Below are 16,124 nucleotides of genomic sequence, written 5' to 3'. Positions count from 1 at the left end.
TGACATGTTTAGCTATCAGGAATGAGTATCAAAGTTATTGTTATTGTTTTGGTTGACAGGTTTTTAGAGGGTTTTGATTACTCCATTAATTGCAAAACTAATTCCTTAATAAAATAAGAGTTTTATTTTCCTTCGTCCTCCGCTTTCCCAACTATTAATAATCATTCTCATTCCACCCTAGTACCAAACATGTAAAATACTTTCACCAAAACCTAATACCCTTACTAAATATTTGATACCTATTCCGATTCCGATTCTCATGTGCGAACCAAACATACCCAAAATTTTGTCTATGTACGTTTGAACTATTTATTTGTCTGGATGATTTAAGGGTGTGTTTGGTTGGTGGGTTTAGGCATAAGAAATGGGTATGAAAGTAATTGCTTGTGTTTGGTTGATAGGTTTTGTGAATGCTACTATGGGTTTGGAATACCACATTAATGAGAAAACCCATACCCTTATTAAATAAGGGTTTCATCTCCCTTCTTCATTTCTTCTCCAACTATTAATAATCATTCCCATTCCACCCAACTACCAAATTAAACATGCTAAATAATTTCACCAAAACCCACTACCATTACCAAATATTTGATATCCATTCCGATTCTGATTCCCATGTGCGAACCAAATGCACCCTAGGGGTAAACTCATAAAGTACATCACAACAATATATACAGAAGATAATAATTAACAGAGATGCACTAGGATTATATTAGGACGGTAGAGTCCTAACAGTACTATGAAATGCGCATATATTGTAATGTGATATGAAAGGCAAATAAAAAGTATTGATTCCAAATTTAACAATTATATTATTCGAAAAGGCAAATGTATATATAGTATTATTGTGAGTATGGTATACATTTTTGTACGTATAGTAGTAAGGCCAAATGAGGCTAACACGGACGCCAACAGCTTCAACTATAAGTGACAAATTATATTAATTACTTCAATTCAATCATCTGAAAATTAATGAAAGCATTGCGTGTATATTTTGAAGCGCTTAGAGGCAGCTCGCCGGCGTAACTGAACCGGAAGATGTCCCTCCGGCATTAGAACAGGAGGCTTGAGCCGGGTGATTTTTGTACGTCAAGTTTACATCGTCCAACGTTATGCCACGGCACGGTTGTGTCTTGCTGCACTCGAATGTCATCGCCACTTGCGTCGCTGATGTACCATGTATGTCTTTATACTTTATGTTGCTTATCTTCACGCCCGAGCCCTGTCATAATTAATTAATCATAAAACATGTTTAATTAGCATCATATCATATCGGATGGAATTCGGAATCATATATAATCAGCAAAGTTGTTAACTATGATTGACCTGATGGGGACAGTTTTGGTTGTTAGGACAGTAATTTTGGTCGATGATGATGGGGTGTTTAACGTTAGACATGACTGCGTGTTGGAAAACAACATTTTTCACGAATCCATTGCTTGGCCTTGCCCACGTTTTGATCCTCAACCCATTTTGAGTGCCGCTAAAAGTAACGGTTTTAACCGTCACATTTTGTACTCCAGCCTCCTGCTCTTTCCAACCTAAACTCCCAATGCTGCACACAAACATATATAACAAAGATTCCTCAATTAAGATTATATATTCATTTGTAAAGTAAAGGCCGCAATGGAATCAAATTAAATTGTTTGTTTTTAATTTGACGGACCTGATACCGTGGCCGGGGCCGCACGCGATGTTTTCAATCCACAAGTTGGAGTTCCCGGGACCGATGGAGATACAGTCATCACCGGTGCCGATGTGAGAATTCAAGATTGTTACACCTGTCGACGACTGCACGTGGATTCCGTCGGTGTTGGGGCTGTTTCCGGCAGCCGACACCTTCACTCCTTGTAACTTGGCGTTATGGCAGCTTTCGATGCGAATGTGAAACTTCTGACTGTTTTGTGAGCTTAGTCCGTCGATAACAACGTTGTTTGAGTTGTAAAACGCCAGTGTCTGTACATAAATATTTACCAAAAGTTAGAAAAAAACCAAACCTAAAATAGCTATCCTAGTAGTATAAATCATTACATATATATATATGGTTGAATATTGTGTACGTACCCCAGCTCCATCAGGGCAACTCTTGGCGGAGCTTTTGCAGGACCAAAGAGCAGCACCCTTGGCGTCTAGGGTTCCGCCCACAATGGAAACTCCGCTCACCCTTACAAATTTGATCCAATTATCAGCCTTTCCAATCACATTATAGTCAGATGGGGCCACAATTGTTCCATCTATTTCAAACCTTATGGCCTTGCTCTTGCATGTTTGGCCCCCAAATGTGGTGGCACTGCCAAGCAGGAACCTTCCAGCTGGGACGTTAATGGTGGCCGGGGAAGTGGAGGCACAGGCCGCCGTCCATGCGGCCATAAAAGCCTTGGTGGAGTCAGTCTTACCATCGGGTTTTGCTCCATAGCTTTCAACGTTGTAGTTAGCATTGGCTGCTAGTGTACATGTTACGTACAAAAAGGTCATGAAGACAAGTGAGAAACAATGTTTGCACACAGCCATGTTTGTATGTATATCACTATATGATGATGGATTGTATGTATTGGAGAGAGAGAGAGCAGTGGTGCAGTGAGAAGTTGATGAAGAGAAGAGGGTATTTATAGGCAAACCATGCATGCATGCAAACATCATATCTAAGCATTATATTATTAGGAGTGTGTATTCTAGGCACACTAGAATTTATTTTTTCTTCTCCCTATATTATTAGGAATATTATAATATATTATTTTTATTTTGACTAGGACTCTTTGTATCCAACCTTCATGTATATTGTATAATTTTAGGTTATTTAATAATAATTTATTCTTCCAAAATTATTATTCTCCTCAAATTTATTGTTCTCATCAGCATGTGTTTATGGTTTGTCATTTGTCAATGTTTAACTAACAATTGATCATTATCTGTAATTCTATGCTGCACCTTCGTTTCTTTATATAGCTATGTATGAATCACCTTAGGGTATAATATCATATATATCCTTTCCTGCTTTGCTTATTATATTATTATTATATAAGCTATAACTTAACAAGACAAAACTAACCGCTTCACATGGACTTTACCAAAATTTTAACAGTAAAGACACGAGTACAATATTACTTCTTTATACTTGTATAGTATATTATATTCAATCATCCGTCTAACAATTCCATCACAACATTGGCGCGGCTACTATAACCTGCTCTAATATGAATGGTCAATATTAAGTCCGATCCTTACCATTATGCCAAAAATTATAGCTACTAGTAAAAACATAATTTTATTTTCTTATATTTCCGTGGCAATAAACAACAAATTTCAATTGAAGGATGTTAGATTCAACCCCCAAGCCTTTGGCCAACCAACGAAAAATTCTACATTATATTAATAATATAAAACAAGTGGAATCAAATCAGATGAAATAGCAAGAACAAATTTAAAACCCAAACTTGATTTAGCACCTGCAGCAAACCATATATAAGTGTTTATCCACCAAATGATTATATATAATTAAATTTTCATCCCTAGCTAGTTTTATTAACTTTAAGAGTGACCAATGACCATATAATTAAGTTCAATATTACACTAGCCAATTCATTTTAAATACATCTTTATTTAATTAGTTCCTATTCGGTTCTAAACAAGTTTAAATGTATCATGTCAAACATTAATTAAACCATTAACTCAATTAACCTAAATGCATGAATAATTTCATATACTATGTAGTTGACGTATTTAAGTTAGACACTCTAAAAAAGTACAATATGTTTTAAATTTAGCATGGTTTAAGAAAAGTGTAGTTGACGTATTTAAGCTAGACACTCTAAAAAAAATAAGTCGTAAATGAATTAATCAGTGTACGTATTAATTCATCTACGACTTATTTTTTTAGAGTGTCTAGCTTAAATACGTCAACTACATGTACTCCATGCTAAATTCAAAACATATTGTATTGTTAAATGTACTTTATGAGAAAATATCAGCTTAACTAAACTAAATTGCATGTGTATTGTCCTTCTTTTTTCTTACTAACCTTAATTTTCAAATCTCGTTGTTCTTCTCAAACATTCCCTGCAGTCTTGATTATGTAGTTGTTTACGTTTCAAAATGAAATTGTTGAAAATCATCGAGCGAGCTTTAATTTGGATACTGAGCATGCATGTTACTAGCTAGCAGCCTATGCATGCTTCATGCCATTGCCTAATTCATATGGAAAACCCCAAATGGGGAAATGTGGGCAGAAATGCTCGCTGACATCGACAGTTGTACAGTTGTATATATATCCACAGCACAAGCAGCAGAAAGTCAACAGAAAACGAAATTAATTAAACTAGTTACGATAACGTTACGTTACCAAATTTCTTTTATTTGATTGGTTGAAATCTCTCGCCCTAAGAGCGCACAAGACAAGAAAAAGATAAATCACAGTGATTCAACGACCTTAAGTGTGAGGATCATTGCATGATGCTCACAATAAGCTTACAACATTAGATGTATAACTCCTACACTACAACTGTCAAGTCTCAATCTTGAGTCTTTACTTGTAATTTATTATCTAAGTAACAACTGAGCTGCTTGTGCGAACAAAAATTTGATTTCTTCAATTGCTGAATAATATAGCCTTGAATTAGGTAAAATCACATTGAGGAAAAAAAATCAACCAAGCTAAGAGCTAAAAATAATAGCACATGATGCATGAATTAAGTAATAAGGTCGTACTTATTTAGGTCAAAAGTTAGATTCACTTATCTATTTTAGTCCCTTCTATATTTGCGTAGTTTTTGTTACTAGCAAAGAAATACGTACTATAAAGTCAAGTAAAAATAGTAAAAAGAGGTTTGCCATTTAAGAGTTTGGATGCTTAATTAAAATTAAGCATATGCATGCAACAATATCTTAAGAGAAGTAGAGAATTGTTTCAAATGAGCGGATCGGAGACTAACTGAGGTTCAGCTTGATTAGTTGTATCTCGCATACTATAGACTACACCAGTGCAACGCATTAGAAAAACAAAAAGTTATAGACACGAAAATAAAAAGAAGAAAAAGTAATACTATACACGAGTAAAAATCTTATCTTATGTATCGGTGTTGTAATTGATGACTAGATATCATTAAGGTGCAAAAGTTAAGGATTGATGAGTCCATTCTACTCAATCACATCCCCAAGTTATTAAGGTGCCTTGATAGTGCTAGTAGAGCTGCAATCTGATGTGTGTTTACATAGAGTATATATATATATAAAGCACGGTATGTGATAGAATGTAAAGTGATATGTTTAATATTAATATCAATAAGTTCAAATATGAGTTTAATTTCTTAAGTACAAAATGGGCTCGAAAGGTTATGTTAGGTCGAAAAGAGTACAAGTGAAGATTTAAGTCATCAATAGTTAGTTAGTGGAGATCTCTTAGCTTTTTGTAGCAACAAAGCATGAAACATAATGTCAAAATCTCGTTGATCGGTATGATGTAGTTGGGTGTAGTATAAATGTATAATAGTGACTCAGGTCAATTATATCACATTGATTTAGGCCAGGTCTAACGTGGCTGCGTGTAAAAATAGCACGATCAAGTCATTTATGGCGTGCATTACATATTGATTGATATGATATCTATAGCGCGATAAAATTGTCTTGTCTTATTGATGGTGTTTGGTCTCAATGATAGATTTTGCAATCACAAAGCCATAAAAGCTTTCAAATATGATCGAAGACTAAGTTATTCTACTAGTAGACCTGTCGTATAATCTAATCATCCTAATTTACGTGTCACATTAAATGAATTTTTGTCGTAAAAAGTGTATTTTTTTAAAATCATTTTTATGCTAAACTATTTTTAAATTAAAGTACTGAATATTAAATGCTTCAATAAAAAGGGGAATGAATATTTAGCATGTGAAGGTGATTAATTTTTACGTTAACGGCGGCTGCCTTATTGTGTAGTTTCTTCCATCTCAAGCAAGTTAAGGGTGCGTTTCATGATTTACACACTAGGAATGATAATCAAAATCATAGTTAATGTTTGATTAACAATTTTTTAAAACATAATTATAAAAGTTGATTATGTCTTCAATAAAGATCTTATTTCATAATTAAAAATGAATATTATTTTTTTTATTTATAATCTAATTTTAAGTTTGGATTATTAATTTTATATTTTTGTTTTAATTTTTTTTCATGTGTATACTTTAGATGTTATTATATTAAGATCAATTGTTTTGATTTTTTATTTTTTTTAAAAATATTTATTCTCATTATAAGATATACAACCAAACATCAATTTTAGTAATCATTCTAACTTTACCATTTTATCAAACATACAAAATACTTTCATCAAAACTCATTATTAATACTAAATATTTTATTCCATTTAAATTTCGATTCCCATGTACAAACCAAACACATCCTAAATCTTAATATTTTCATCCGATCGACCCTGTGCATGCATGTGCTTTTCAACCTTAAATATGTGGCGCCGCCATCTCTCCAGCATCCATGCCGCAGCCGCGCCTAAATCTCTCTGGTTTCGACACGTACTATTACTTGGCCGACACGTACTTCTTGTAGTTTAAATTTATGTTGTCTCATCTTAAGGCTCTTTACATCCAAAAAGGTAATATTCTTATTTATTCAACTGCCCCATGTTCGTTAGGTGATAAGCAAATCTAATAGTAATATGTAGACTTTTTATAGTTATATTCTCTCTTCTTCTTTTTTTTTTATAAACAATCAATTTATTAATTTAAAAATTAATATGTACAAAATCAATGACAAATTATATTATAAATCATGATCCTCACTGTAATATGAATCATGAATAGATGTTTATTTTTAATATAAGGGAAAATGGCATCTTTAGTCCCTGAGTTATAGGGGTAGTGTAGACTCAGTCCCTGAGTTATGGCCGTATGCGAGTTTAGTCCCTCAGTTATTCGCGAAGTGGCGAGTTTAGTCCCTGACCATTAAATTTGACGAAAAAATTAAAAAATAATCAAAATTTGAGTGATAAAATAGGAAATTCACATTTTATTCTTCTTCTTATATCAAAACCACTTTTACAATATTATTTTTCACTTCTTAGCCTAATTATTTTCAAGATTCTTCAATTTTAAAAGCATTTTAATAACTTTCAAATGACTTGTTAGGAACCTGACTCTCGTATAACACACTTAAAACTTAGCACAAATAAAGAAATGCATGATCATTGTATTTAGGTGTATGAAACACACTATCCTAACAAGTTTTTATTTTTTTACTAAGCAACAAATGTAATAAAATTAAAACTTTTGAGATAGGATAGTGTGTAAAAAAATCTCAAAAGTTTTAATTTTATTACATTTGTTGCTTAGTAAAAAAATAAAAACTTGTTAGGATAGTGTATTTCATACACCTAAATACAATGATCATGCATTTCTTTGTTTGTGCTAAGTCTTAAGTGTGTTATACGAGAGCTAGGTTCCTAAAAAGTCATTTGAAAATTATTGAAATGCTTTTAAAAATGAAAAATCTTGTTTTCAAAAAAAAAATGAAAAATCTTGAAAATAATTAGGCTAAGAAGTGAAAAATAATGTTGTAAAAGTGATTTTGATATAAGAAGAATAATAAAATGTGAATTTCCTATTTTATCCCACAAATTTTGAATATTTTTTAATTTTTTCGTCAAATTTAATGGTCAGGGACTAAACTCGCCACTTCGCGAATAACTGAGGGACTAAACTCGCATACGGCAATAACTCAGGGACTGAGTCTACACTACCCCTATAACTCAGGGACTAAAGATGCCATTTTCCCTTAATATAATATACTCAATGTACACTATTTGTGTACTGAAGATTCATTATTTGATACTTTGTATATCAAATAATGAATCTTTAGTATGCAAATAATGTACATTTAATTTAAAAATGAACTTTTAGTTTATTAAATATGTACTTTTAATATATTAAAAATGCACCTCATATCAGTAAGTCACCTTATTACAAGGAGATCATTCTCCATATATGGTATAAAGATTGAAGTCAGTGAGAGTGGGGCCTCAAGCAAAGAGCAATATTATTGACAAGCGTTTAAGTGAGAAAGGCACAATTTTACCAACACTTAAATAAATTAAGCATAAACGCTTAATCTTAGGTGTGTTTGGATCGACCGACCTTCGCCGCGTCATCATATCTTCCTCCGAGCCTTCTCTCCCTCTGTATTGGTCGTCCCTTCTTCCTACTCCGAGCTCCGGGTACCGAGCCTTAACCTATCCCCCATCAATAATGTGAAAATTAATACAAAAATGTAATACTTTGTACCAATTAAGAATAAATTATTTATTACTTATAATGAACATTGTAATATTTTTGACAAAAAGATGTAATTCTTTTAAATCAAAATGTAATATTTAGGGTTGAATAGTTACTTATGATGAAAAAATGTAATACTAATTATAGATAAATTGTTTAATTATTACTTAGGAGAAAAGTTTAATAAGTTATGATGAAAATTAATACAAAAATGTAATACTTTGTACATAAATTATTTATTACTTATAATGAACATTGTAATATTTTTGACAAAAAGATGTAATTCTTTTAAATCAAAATGTAATATTTAGGGTTAGTTGAATAGTTACTTATGATGAAAAAGTGTAATACTAATTATAGATAAATTGTTTAATTATTACTTAGGAAAAAAGTTTAATACTTATGACAAAAATGTTATTTTTTTATAACAAATGTAATACTTTTAAATTAAAATATAATATTAAAAGTGGAAGAGTTGCTATGAAAATTGATTGTAATATATAAATCAAAGTTTCCTGTGTACCTCTTGTAATTTATGTTGTCTGTGATCTCATGGCTCTTTATATCCAAAAAGGTAACATTCTCATTTATTCAACTGCCCTATGTTCGTTAGGTGATAAGCAAATCTAATAATAATATGTAGACTTTTTATAGTTCTATTCTCTTTTTTTTTTAACCATCAATTTATTAATTCAAGAATTAATATATACAAAGTCAATGGACAAATTATATTATGAATCATGGTCCTCACTGAATTGTAAATCATGAATAAATGTTCATTTTTAATACAATATATTCAATTTACATTATTTGTGTACTGAAGATTCATTATTTGATATTTTGTATATCAAATAATGAACATTTAGTATGCAAATAATATACATTTAATTTAAAAATTGAACTTTTAGTTTATTAAAAATGTACTTTTAGTATATTAAAAAATATACTTTATGTTAGTATGCCACCTTACAAGGTAGACCATTGTCCATTGTATAACAATTGAAGTCAATGAGAGTAGGCCTCAAGCGAAGAGAAGCCCACCCAATATTGACAAGTGTTTAAGTGAGAAAGGTACAATTTTGCCAACACTTAAACTCATAACCTTAAAGTACCATATAAACCTAGTCTAACAAGAAAGGGCCTTGCCCAAGCCTCAACCAGCACCATAAACCCAAGGCCACATGCTGACAACGAGATAAACCAAGAGTGCCCCGATTTTGACAAAATTTCGACAACATAATGACAGTTCTAGGAGTATGGCAAATGACAGAAGCAATCCAAAGGCCAAGCATACTGTAATATAATGATGCACACATGCCCACAAACAAAGGAGAACAATAGAGTAGATCGAAACAATGACACACTGGCCTAAAGTAAATACAATGACATAGACCTATAGTAAACACAATGACACGTACACATGCCTAAACTCCCTAAAGCAACCACAATGGTTCACAAGTCTAAAGCAAAATAATGTCACACAAGCCAACCAAAACCAAATATATGAAGGCAAAATAATACAAGTCAAGAAAGACAATGGTCTGTACCACAAATACCACTATGTGTAACTATACTCAATATAATTTGAAATGTGTTTCATATACCAATTAAATATATGTATTTATTTTTTATTTTTTATTTTTATGGTACGTAAACACTTACAATCTGTCATAATGTTTAAAGCCTCATCTTTCCAAACTCCGGGTAAAAGAAACGGAAGACGTCTCATAACGCAAAGTCATTGATTTGATTTCCAATGACAATTAACATTGAAGATGGAAATTCAATTTGTTTCAAATAATAATAATAATAATAATAATAATAATAATTAAAGATGGTGATGTATTAAATTGACTCTGGTGGTCCGACTCAATTAACCTAATAATTAAATGATAAATAACAAGGAATAAAGATAAAGATATTGTAATGATAAGACAAAGAATTCAAGTCGCAAAGACAAGATTTAATTTGCATTAAAGATCAGAATTATGTCAAGCCATTACAAGATGATAGGTCATGTCCCAACAAGACAAAATAGAATGCTTTTATACTAAATAATTCCCAAATACCCTGCGAGATAAGGGAGGATACAATCGTGTTGGACCGCACCATGTGCCGCACATACCGCACCAGCCCAAGTCCCGGCACCTAGCCGAGCACTGTAACAGAGTCAATAGTACTAACAAAAAGAAAAGATATGATAACTTTTTTTAAGGATACGATGTTAATATAAATGAAGAAATTAAATATTCATGCAATTATTTTGCAATGGAGTATGGCAATATTTTTGTAACTAGTTTAGTTTTGAATTGGTGCAGTGGGTGTTGATGACGTAATGCCGATGCTGTAAAGCGTCAGCATTTTGGGGCACAGGAAATTAAAGCCTATATGAATTAGGCAGGTATGAAGCATAGATAGCTAGGGTGGTCCTATCGTAGTAATTAACATGCATGCTCATCAGCTCATCATAGCCCAAACCTTAAAGATTTATTTTCAACACTTTCATATTGAAACATAATACACATGCATGTTGAGAAGATCGAATAACAAGATCAGATCAGAGTTGAAAAGCTTAGTACGCAAAAAGGAGGACATGCAATACACATGCAATCGTGTTTATATAAATTATTAAAGGTGATATATTTATTTTTTAGAGTACACATTTATCTATATAAAATGAGCTCATTTTTGACCTACAATCCCCGGCCATTTTTATACCAAAAAAAAAAAAAAATCTCATGTGAGATCGTCTCATAAATCTTTATTTGTGAGACATGTCAGATTATATTGAAAATTAACACACAAAAACATGTAATATCAGTCAAGAATAAATTATTTGTTACTTATAATGAACATTGTAATTAATACTTTTGACACAAAAATATAATATTTTTAAATCAAAATGTAATATTTTGGGTTGAATAGTTACTTATGAGAAAAATGTAATATTACGTATTAATTATGGATAAATTGTTTAATTGTTACATAAGAGAAAAAATTTAATACTTATGACGAAAAAAGTGATTTTTTTTAATGAAAAGTATAATACTTTAAAATCAAAATATAATAATATTAAAAGTTGAAGAGTTACTCAGAATGTGAAATTGTGATACTTGTGCGATAAAAATATAATACTTAAAATCGACCTATTTCACAGATGATGATTCGTGAGACGTTCTTATGGGAGAACTTGCCTAAAAAAGAAGGCAAATTAAGAATAGTAGAAACTAGAAAGTTTGACAATTTCGCTTGTGAGTTGGGACCCACTGTCTTGATTTAATGCTCAATACGTGCCTAAATCTTAGATAATGCACTTGCTTCCCATTTAATTTTCTGTCAAATTTTTAACTTGTATGGTCAAGCTTCCCAAGATTTCTTTCATATTTTTGTATTCATTGCCCTAATTTTTTAAAAAAGTTAATTACGCTAGGGATGAATGTATTTCATGCTGGATACCAATTCTTCAAATCTAAGCATGTAATTCTGCGCCAAAAATTATAACTGGGTGTAATTTTATTTTCTTATATTTATGGTAGCAACTAACGTTACATTTTGAAAGTAGGAGCTAGACTTGGTTCTCCAGATCTTTACCCAAAACTCTTATCCATTTTGTTATAGGTGATAATCGAGCGTGTGCTTTAAATTTGTATATGCTATTCCACTTGGTTTGGTTCTAGTCATCTTATATTTTTAATATATGGAGTAGTATTATATTTAATTTATAGATAGTATGATATATAATAACTTGTATAATAATGAGGAAAGCGCAACTAAAATCGAAAGGATATGATTTTAAGGCCCTTCAGGTGATTCATACTAAATATTTGAAACATACATAAATACATAAAGAAATGAAGGCATGAAGCTGACCTGGCATGGAATGACAGATAAATGATCAATTGTTAGTTAAACATTGACAAATGCTACACATGATTTATATATACATGCATGCATTGTTCAATTTCTTAGATCAACTGTTCACTCCTTTGCCTATAAATACCCTCTTCTCATCTTCAACTTCTCACCGCACCTCTCTCCAGCTCTCTACAATACATACAATCCATCATCATATACACACAAACATGGCAGTGTGCAAACTTTTTTCCTCACTTGTCTTCATCTCTATGTACGTAACATGTACATTTGCAGCCAATGCTAAGTACAACATTCAAAGCTATGGAGCAAAACCCGATGGCAAGACTGACTCCACCAAGGCGTTTCTGGCGGCATGGGCGGCGGCCTGTGCCTCCACTGCTCCGGCCACCATTTATGTGCCGGCGGGAAGGTTCTTGGTTGGGAGTGTGAGTTTTGGGGGGCAAACATGCAAGAGCAATGCCATTTCGTTTCAAATTGATGGCACGCTTGCGGCTCCATCGGACTACAATGTGATTGGAAAGGGTGATAATTGGATCAAATTTGAAAGGGTGACCGGAGTTTCCATTATCGGCGGAACCCTAGACGCTCAGGGCGCTGCTCTTTGGTCCTGCAAAAATTCCGGCAAGAGTTGCCCGGACGGAGCTGCGGTATGTACACAATCTTAAATCATATATATATACATCATGATTGATATATATATATAGAAACTATTTTTTTTTTCTAACTTTTGGTAAATACATATATATGTACGTACAGACACTGGCGTTTTACAACTCAAACAACGTTGTTATCAACGGACTAAGTTCAAAAAACAGTCAGAAATTTCACATTCGCATTGACAGCTGCCACAACGCCAAGTTACAAGCAGTGAAGATCTCAGCTCCCGGAAACAGCCCCAACACCGACGGAATCCACGTTCAATCGTCGTCGGGTGTAACAATCTTGAATTCCCACATCGGCACCGGCGACGACTGTATCTCCATGGGCCCCGGCAACTCCAACTTGTGGATTGAAACCATCGCCTGCGGCCCCGGCCACGGAATCAGGTCGGTCCGTCTAAAACATCCATTCCTTAAACAAACAATTTGATTCCATTGAGGCGCCGGCCTTTTCTTGACAAATGAACATGAATCTTAATTAAGGAATCTTTGTTAATTATATATGTTTGTGTGCAGCATTGGGAGTTTAGGTTGGGAAGAGCAAGAGGCTGGAGTACAAAATGTGACGGTTAAAACCGTTACGTTTACCGGCACCGAAAATGGGTTGAGGATCAAAACGTGGGCAAGGCCAAGCAAGGGGTTTGTGAAAAATATTGTTTTCCAACACGCAGTCATGTCTGACGTACAAAACCCCATCATCATCGACCAAAACTACTGTCCTAACGACCAAAACTGTCCTCATCAGGTCAATCAATACTTACTACTGTCCTCAAAACCTTAAAAACAACGAAAACGTACAGAAAATGAAATCATCAACAATATATTCCTTAATTAATTAACGTCTTTGATTATGCACGATTGCTATATATGTTAATTAACATTTTTGTTGGTTAATTATCTCAGGGCTCTGGCGTGAAGATAAGCAACATAAAGTACCAAGACATACATGGAACATCAGCTACTGAAGTTGCGATGAGGTTTGACTGCAGCAAGACACAACCCTGCAATGGTATAACGTTGGACGATGTAAACCTGACATACAAAGATCACCCGGCTCAAGCCTCTTGCTCTAACGCCGGCGGGACGTCTTCCGGTTTAGTTAAGCCGGCAAGCTGCCTCTAGCTCTAGTCAAGCTGCTTTTTAGATTATTATATTGAAGTAATATAACTATAATTTAATTTGCTGCTTATTAGTTGAGGCTGTACTGTACTGTTGACGTCTCATTTGGTCTTTCTACAAATGTATACCATATATACATTACTCACCATAATACTATATACACTTTTGTCTTTTTGAATGAATGAAAATTTAGAACCAATACTTATTTGAATTTATTTCCCTGCAAAATCTTATATATGTCACCTAATTCACATCTATCTCTGATCTTCATCAAAATCCCAAAAATAAATTATTTATCATTTATTATTATATAATTTGTGTGCATGCAATTGATTTCTTAGCTACTGTCAAATAATATTGGTTACTTAAACAAATAATATTGGTTACTTAAAAAGATTAGTAATGGAAATGAGAGTAATTTAGGCATGCAAGAGAATTGAAAATAACATATTATATATATATATATTGGCTTGGTACGCTTGAGGGACAACAAATAGGTCCTAAGTTTAGTAGATACGTCTTGTGGCTACACCCCTAGAATGAAAAGCACATACATGCACAGGAGAAAATTATGTATATTTATTACTTTGTGTAGTATGTATAATTTTAATAGTTTAATTATTACATGTGTTAGTAATTTAGTATAAATAGGTATATTGTATATGAGGATTAAGAAGCAAAGAAATATAATATTATACTATTTTAACTATTTTTTTTGGAGCTCTCACACACTCAAAGTGAAATTAGAGTTTGTTGTGACTTGAATACGGTTAGAAGTCAGAAGCTTGCGTGAAAGGTTTACAGTCCTATCTAGGGTAGTAATAGTGGATTAATTCAATAGGGGTATGGTATATGCATGATGACATTACAACGATTATAACTGGGCATCGAATTGGTCCAGTGAAGCGACATGGTAGGGATTCTATTATTTCCGCCAAAAACATTGAGGATTTAGGTTTGAATTAAACTCTTATGTGTAAAAGTATATAGTTTGGTGTTGAGTTTCAATTAATTCAAATTAATTTAAAAAAAAAAACTGCAATTATATTGCTTGAAATGGAAGTAACAAAACCTACAATAAGCAGCCGCCCGCCGTAAGGTACAAATCAAGTATCATCACATGCTAAATATCATCAATTTCCTTATTTACTGACGCAATACATGGTCAATACTTTTTTTTAAAACAATAATTTTAATGTTATAACATAGAAAAACAACAAATATATATTTAGTGACAAACTGACATATCATTATTAATTAACTAATGATAGGCGTCCAAATTTGACAGTTAGTCAATTACAACATGTTATATGGAAAAGAAAAAAAAAACCTTCATTTTATATATTGCAAGATATCAATACAACTATTTTGTAGAGTGATTGCTCAAGTTTCATACAAAATTAGTAACATTTTTTTTTATACTCACGATTGTGCACTCATCATATTTGGCACTTAGGTTGTAACTATTTAGTATTAAAAAAAAAAGGTTGTAACTATTTGAATTTTGGTATCTATTGACGTTGTGGTGGGGTTCTGTGGATGAACATAAAAGAGTCAGCATTCTGGCCCACCAAATCCGTTTCGGTTTTCCCACATGATAGAATTATATTATTAGGTTAGTAATGGCATGAAACATAGGGTGCTACTAACATGCTCATTACCCAAACCTCAATAATTTTCAAAAGTTTCATTTTGGAACTAACTAAATCAAGACTCTTAGGAAAAAGAATGATGATGTTGACGTGATATATATATATATAAAAGAAAATAAAGTTATATTTTTGTTATGTTTTTATGACAAAAAAACTTGTAACTATTATTTTGGAGTGTGAATGGATAAATGTTAGTCACCATATAACATTAAAAAAAAAAAAAAAAAGAGGATAAATTGCATTAGAAATGCTTTATCCAATGAGATTGACTGAGAGGGTGTTGGACAAAAATTGAACTCATGACTATTCAAAAGAAAATCATACATTCATGTTCCATTCACACGGTCGATCACCTCTTCCGAAACCTAGTTAAAGTTTTTTATTAAATAGTTATGCACGAATTTAAAAGTCATGACATGCTTAATGCGTACACATTATGTTCATGTTCATATCAAAAGATATTGAATTATATGTCTTAACAAAACACGAAAAATATAATGATATTACAATTGAGATATACATGCCAATATTTTCAACATCGATCA

The 16,124-nt window shown here is 32.5% G+C and overlaps 2 protein-coding genes across 3 annotated transcripts in view; one reads left to right on the top strand and one right to left on the bottom strand.

Moving 5' to 3' along the window:
* LOC116031004 (putative pre-16S rRNA nuclease) overlaps window positions 1-16,124 on the bottom strand; it is a 518,904-nt gene that overhangs the window by 350,993 nt on the left and 151,787 nt on the right. The window lies entirely within an intron of this gene.
* Window positions 12,312-14,139, top strand: LOC116030996 (polygalacturonase-like). The gene is made up of 4 exons (XM_031273418.1): window positions 12,312-12,796; window positions 12,906-13,195; window positions 13,325-13,553; window positions 13,712-14,139. Exons 1-4 carry the CDS (start codon window positions 12,356-12,358, stop codon window positions 13,928-13,930), a joined length of 1,179 nt encoding a protein of 392 aa, XP_031129278.1. The 5' UTR covers window positions 12,312-12,355; the 3' UTR covers window positions 13,931-14,139.

This window comes from Ipomoea triloba, chromosome 9 (assembly GCF_003576645.1).
Source record: "Ipomoea triloba cultivar NCNSP0323 chromosome 9, ASM357664v1".
NCBI lineage: Eukaryota > Viridiplantae > Streptophyta > Magnoliopsida > Solanales > Convolvulaceae > Ipomoea > Ipomoea triloba.
The sequence above is the reverse complement of the archived record's forward strand: the minus strand, read 5'-3'. Positions and strand labels throughout refer to the sequence as shown.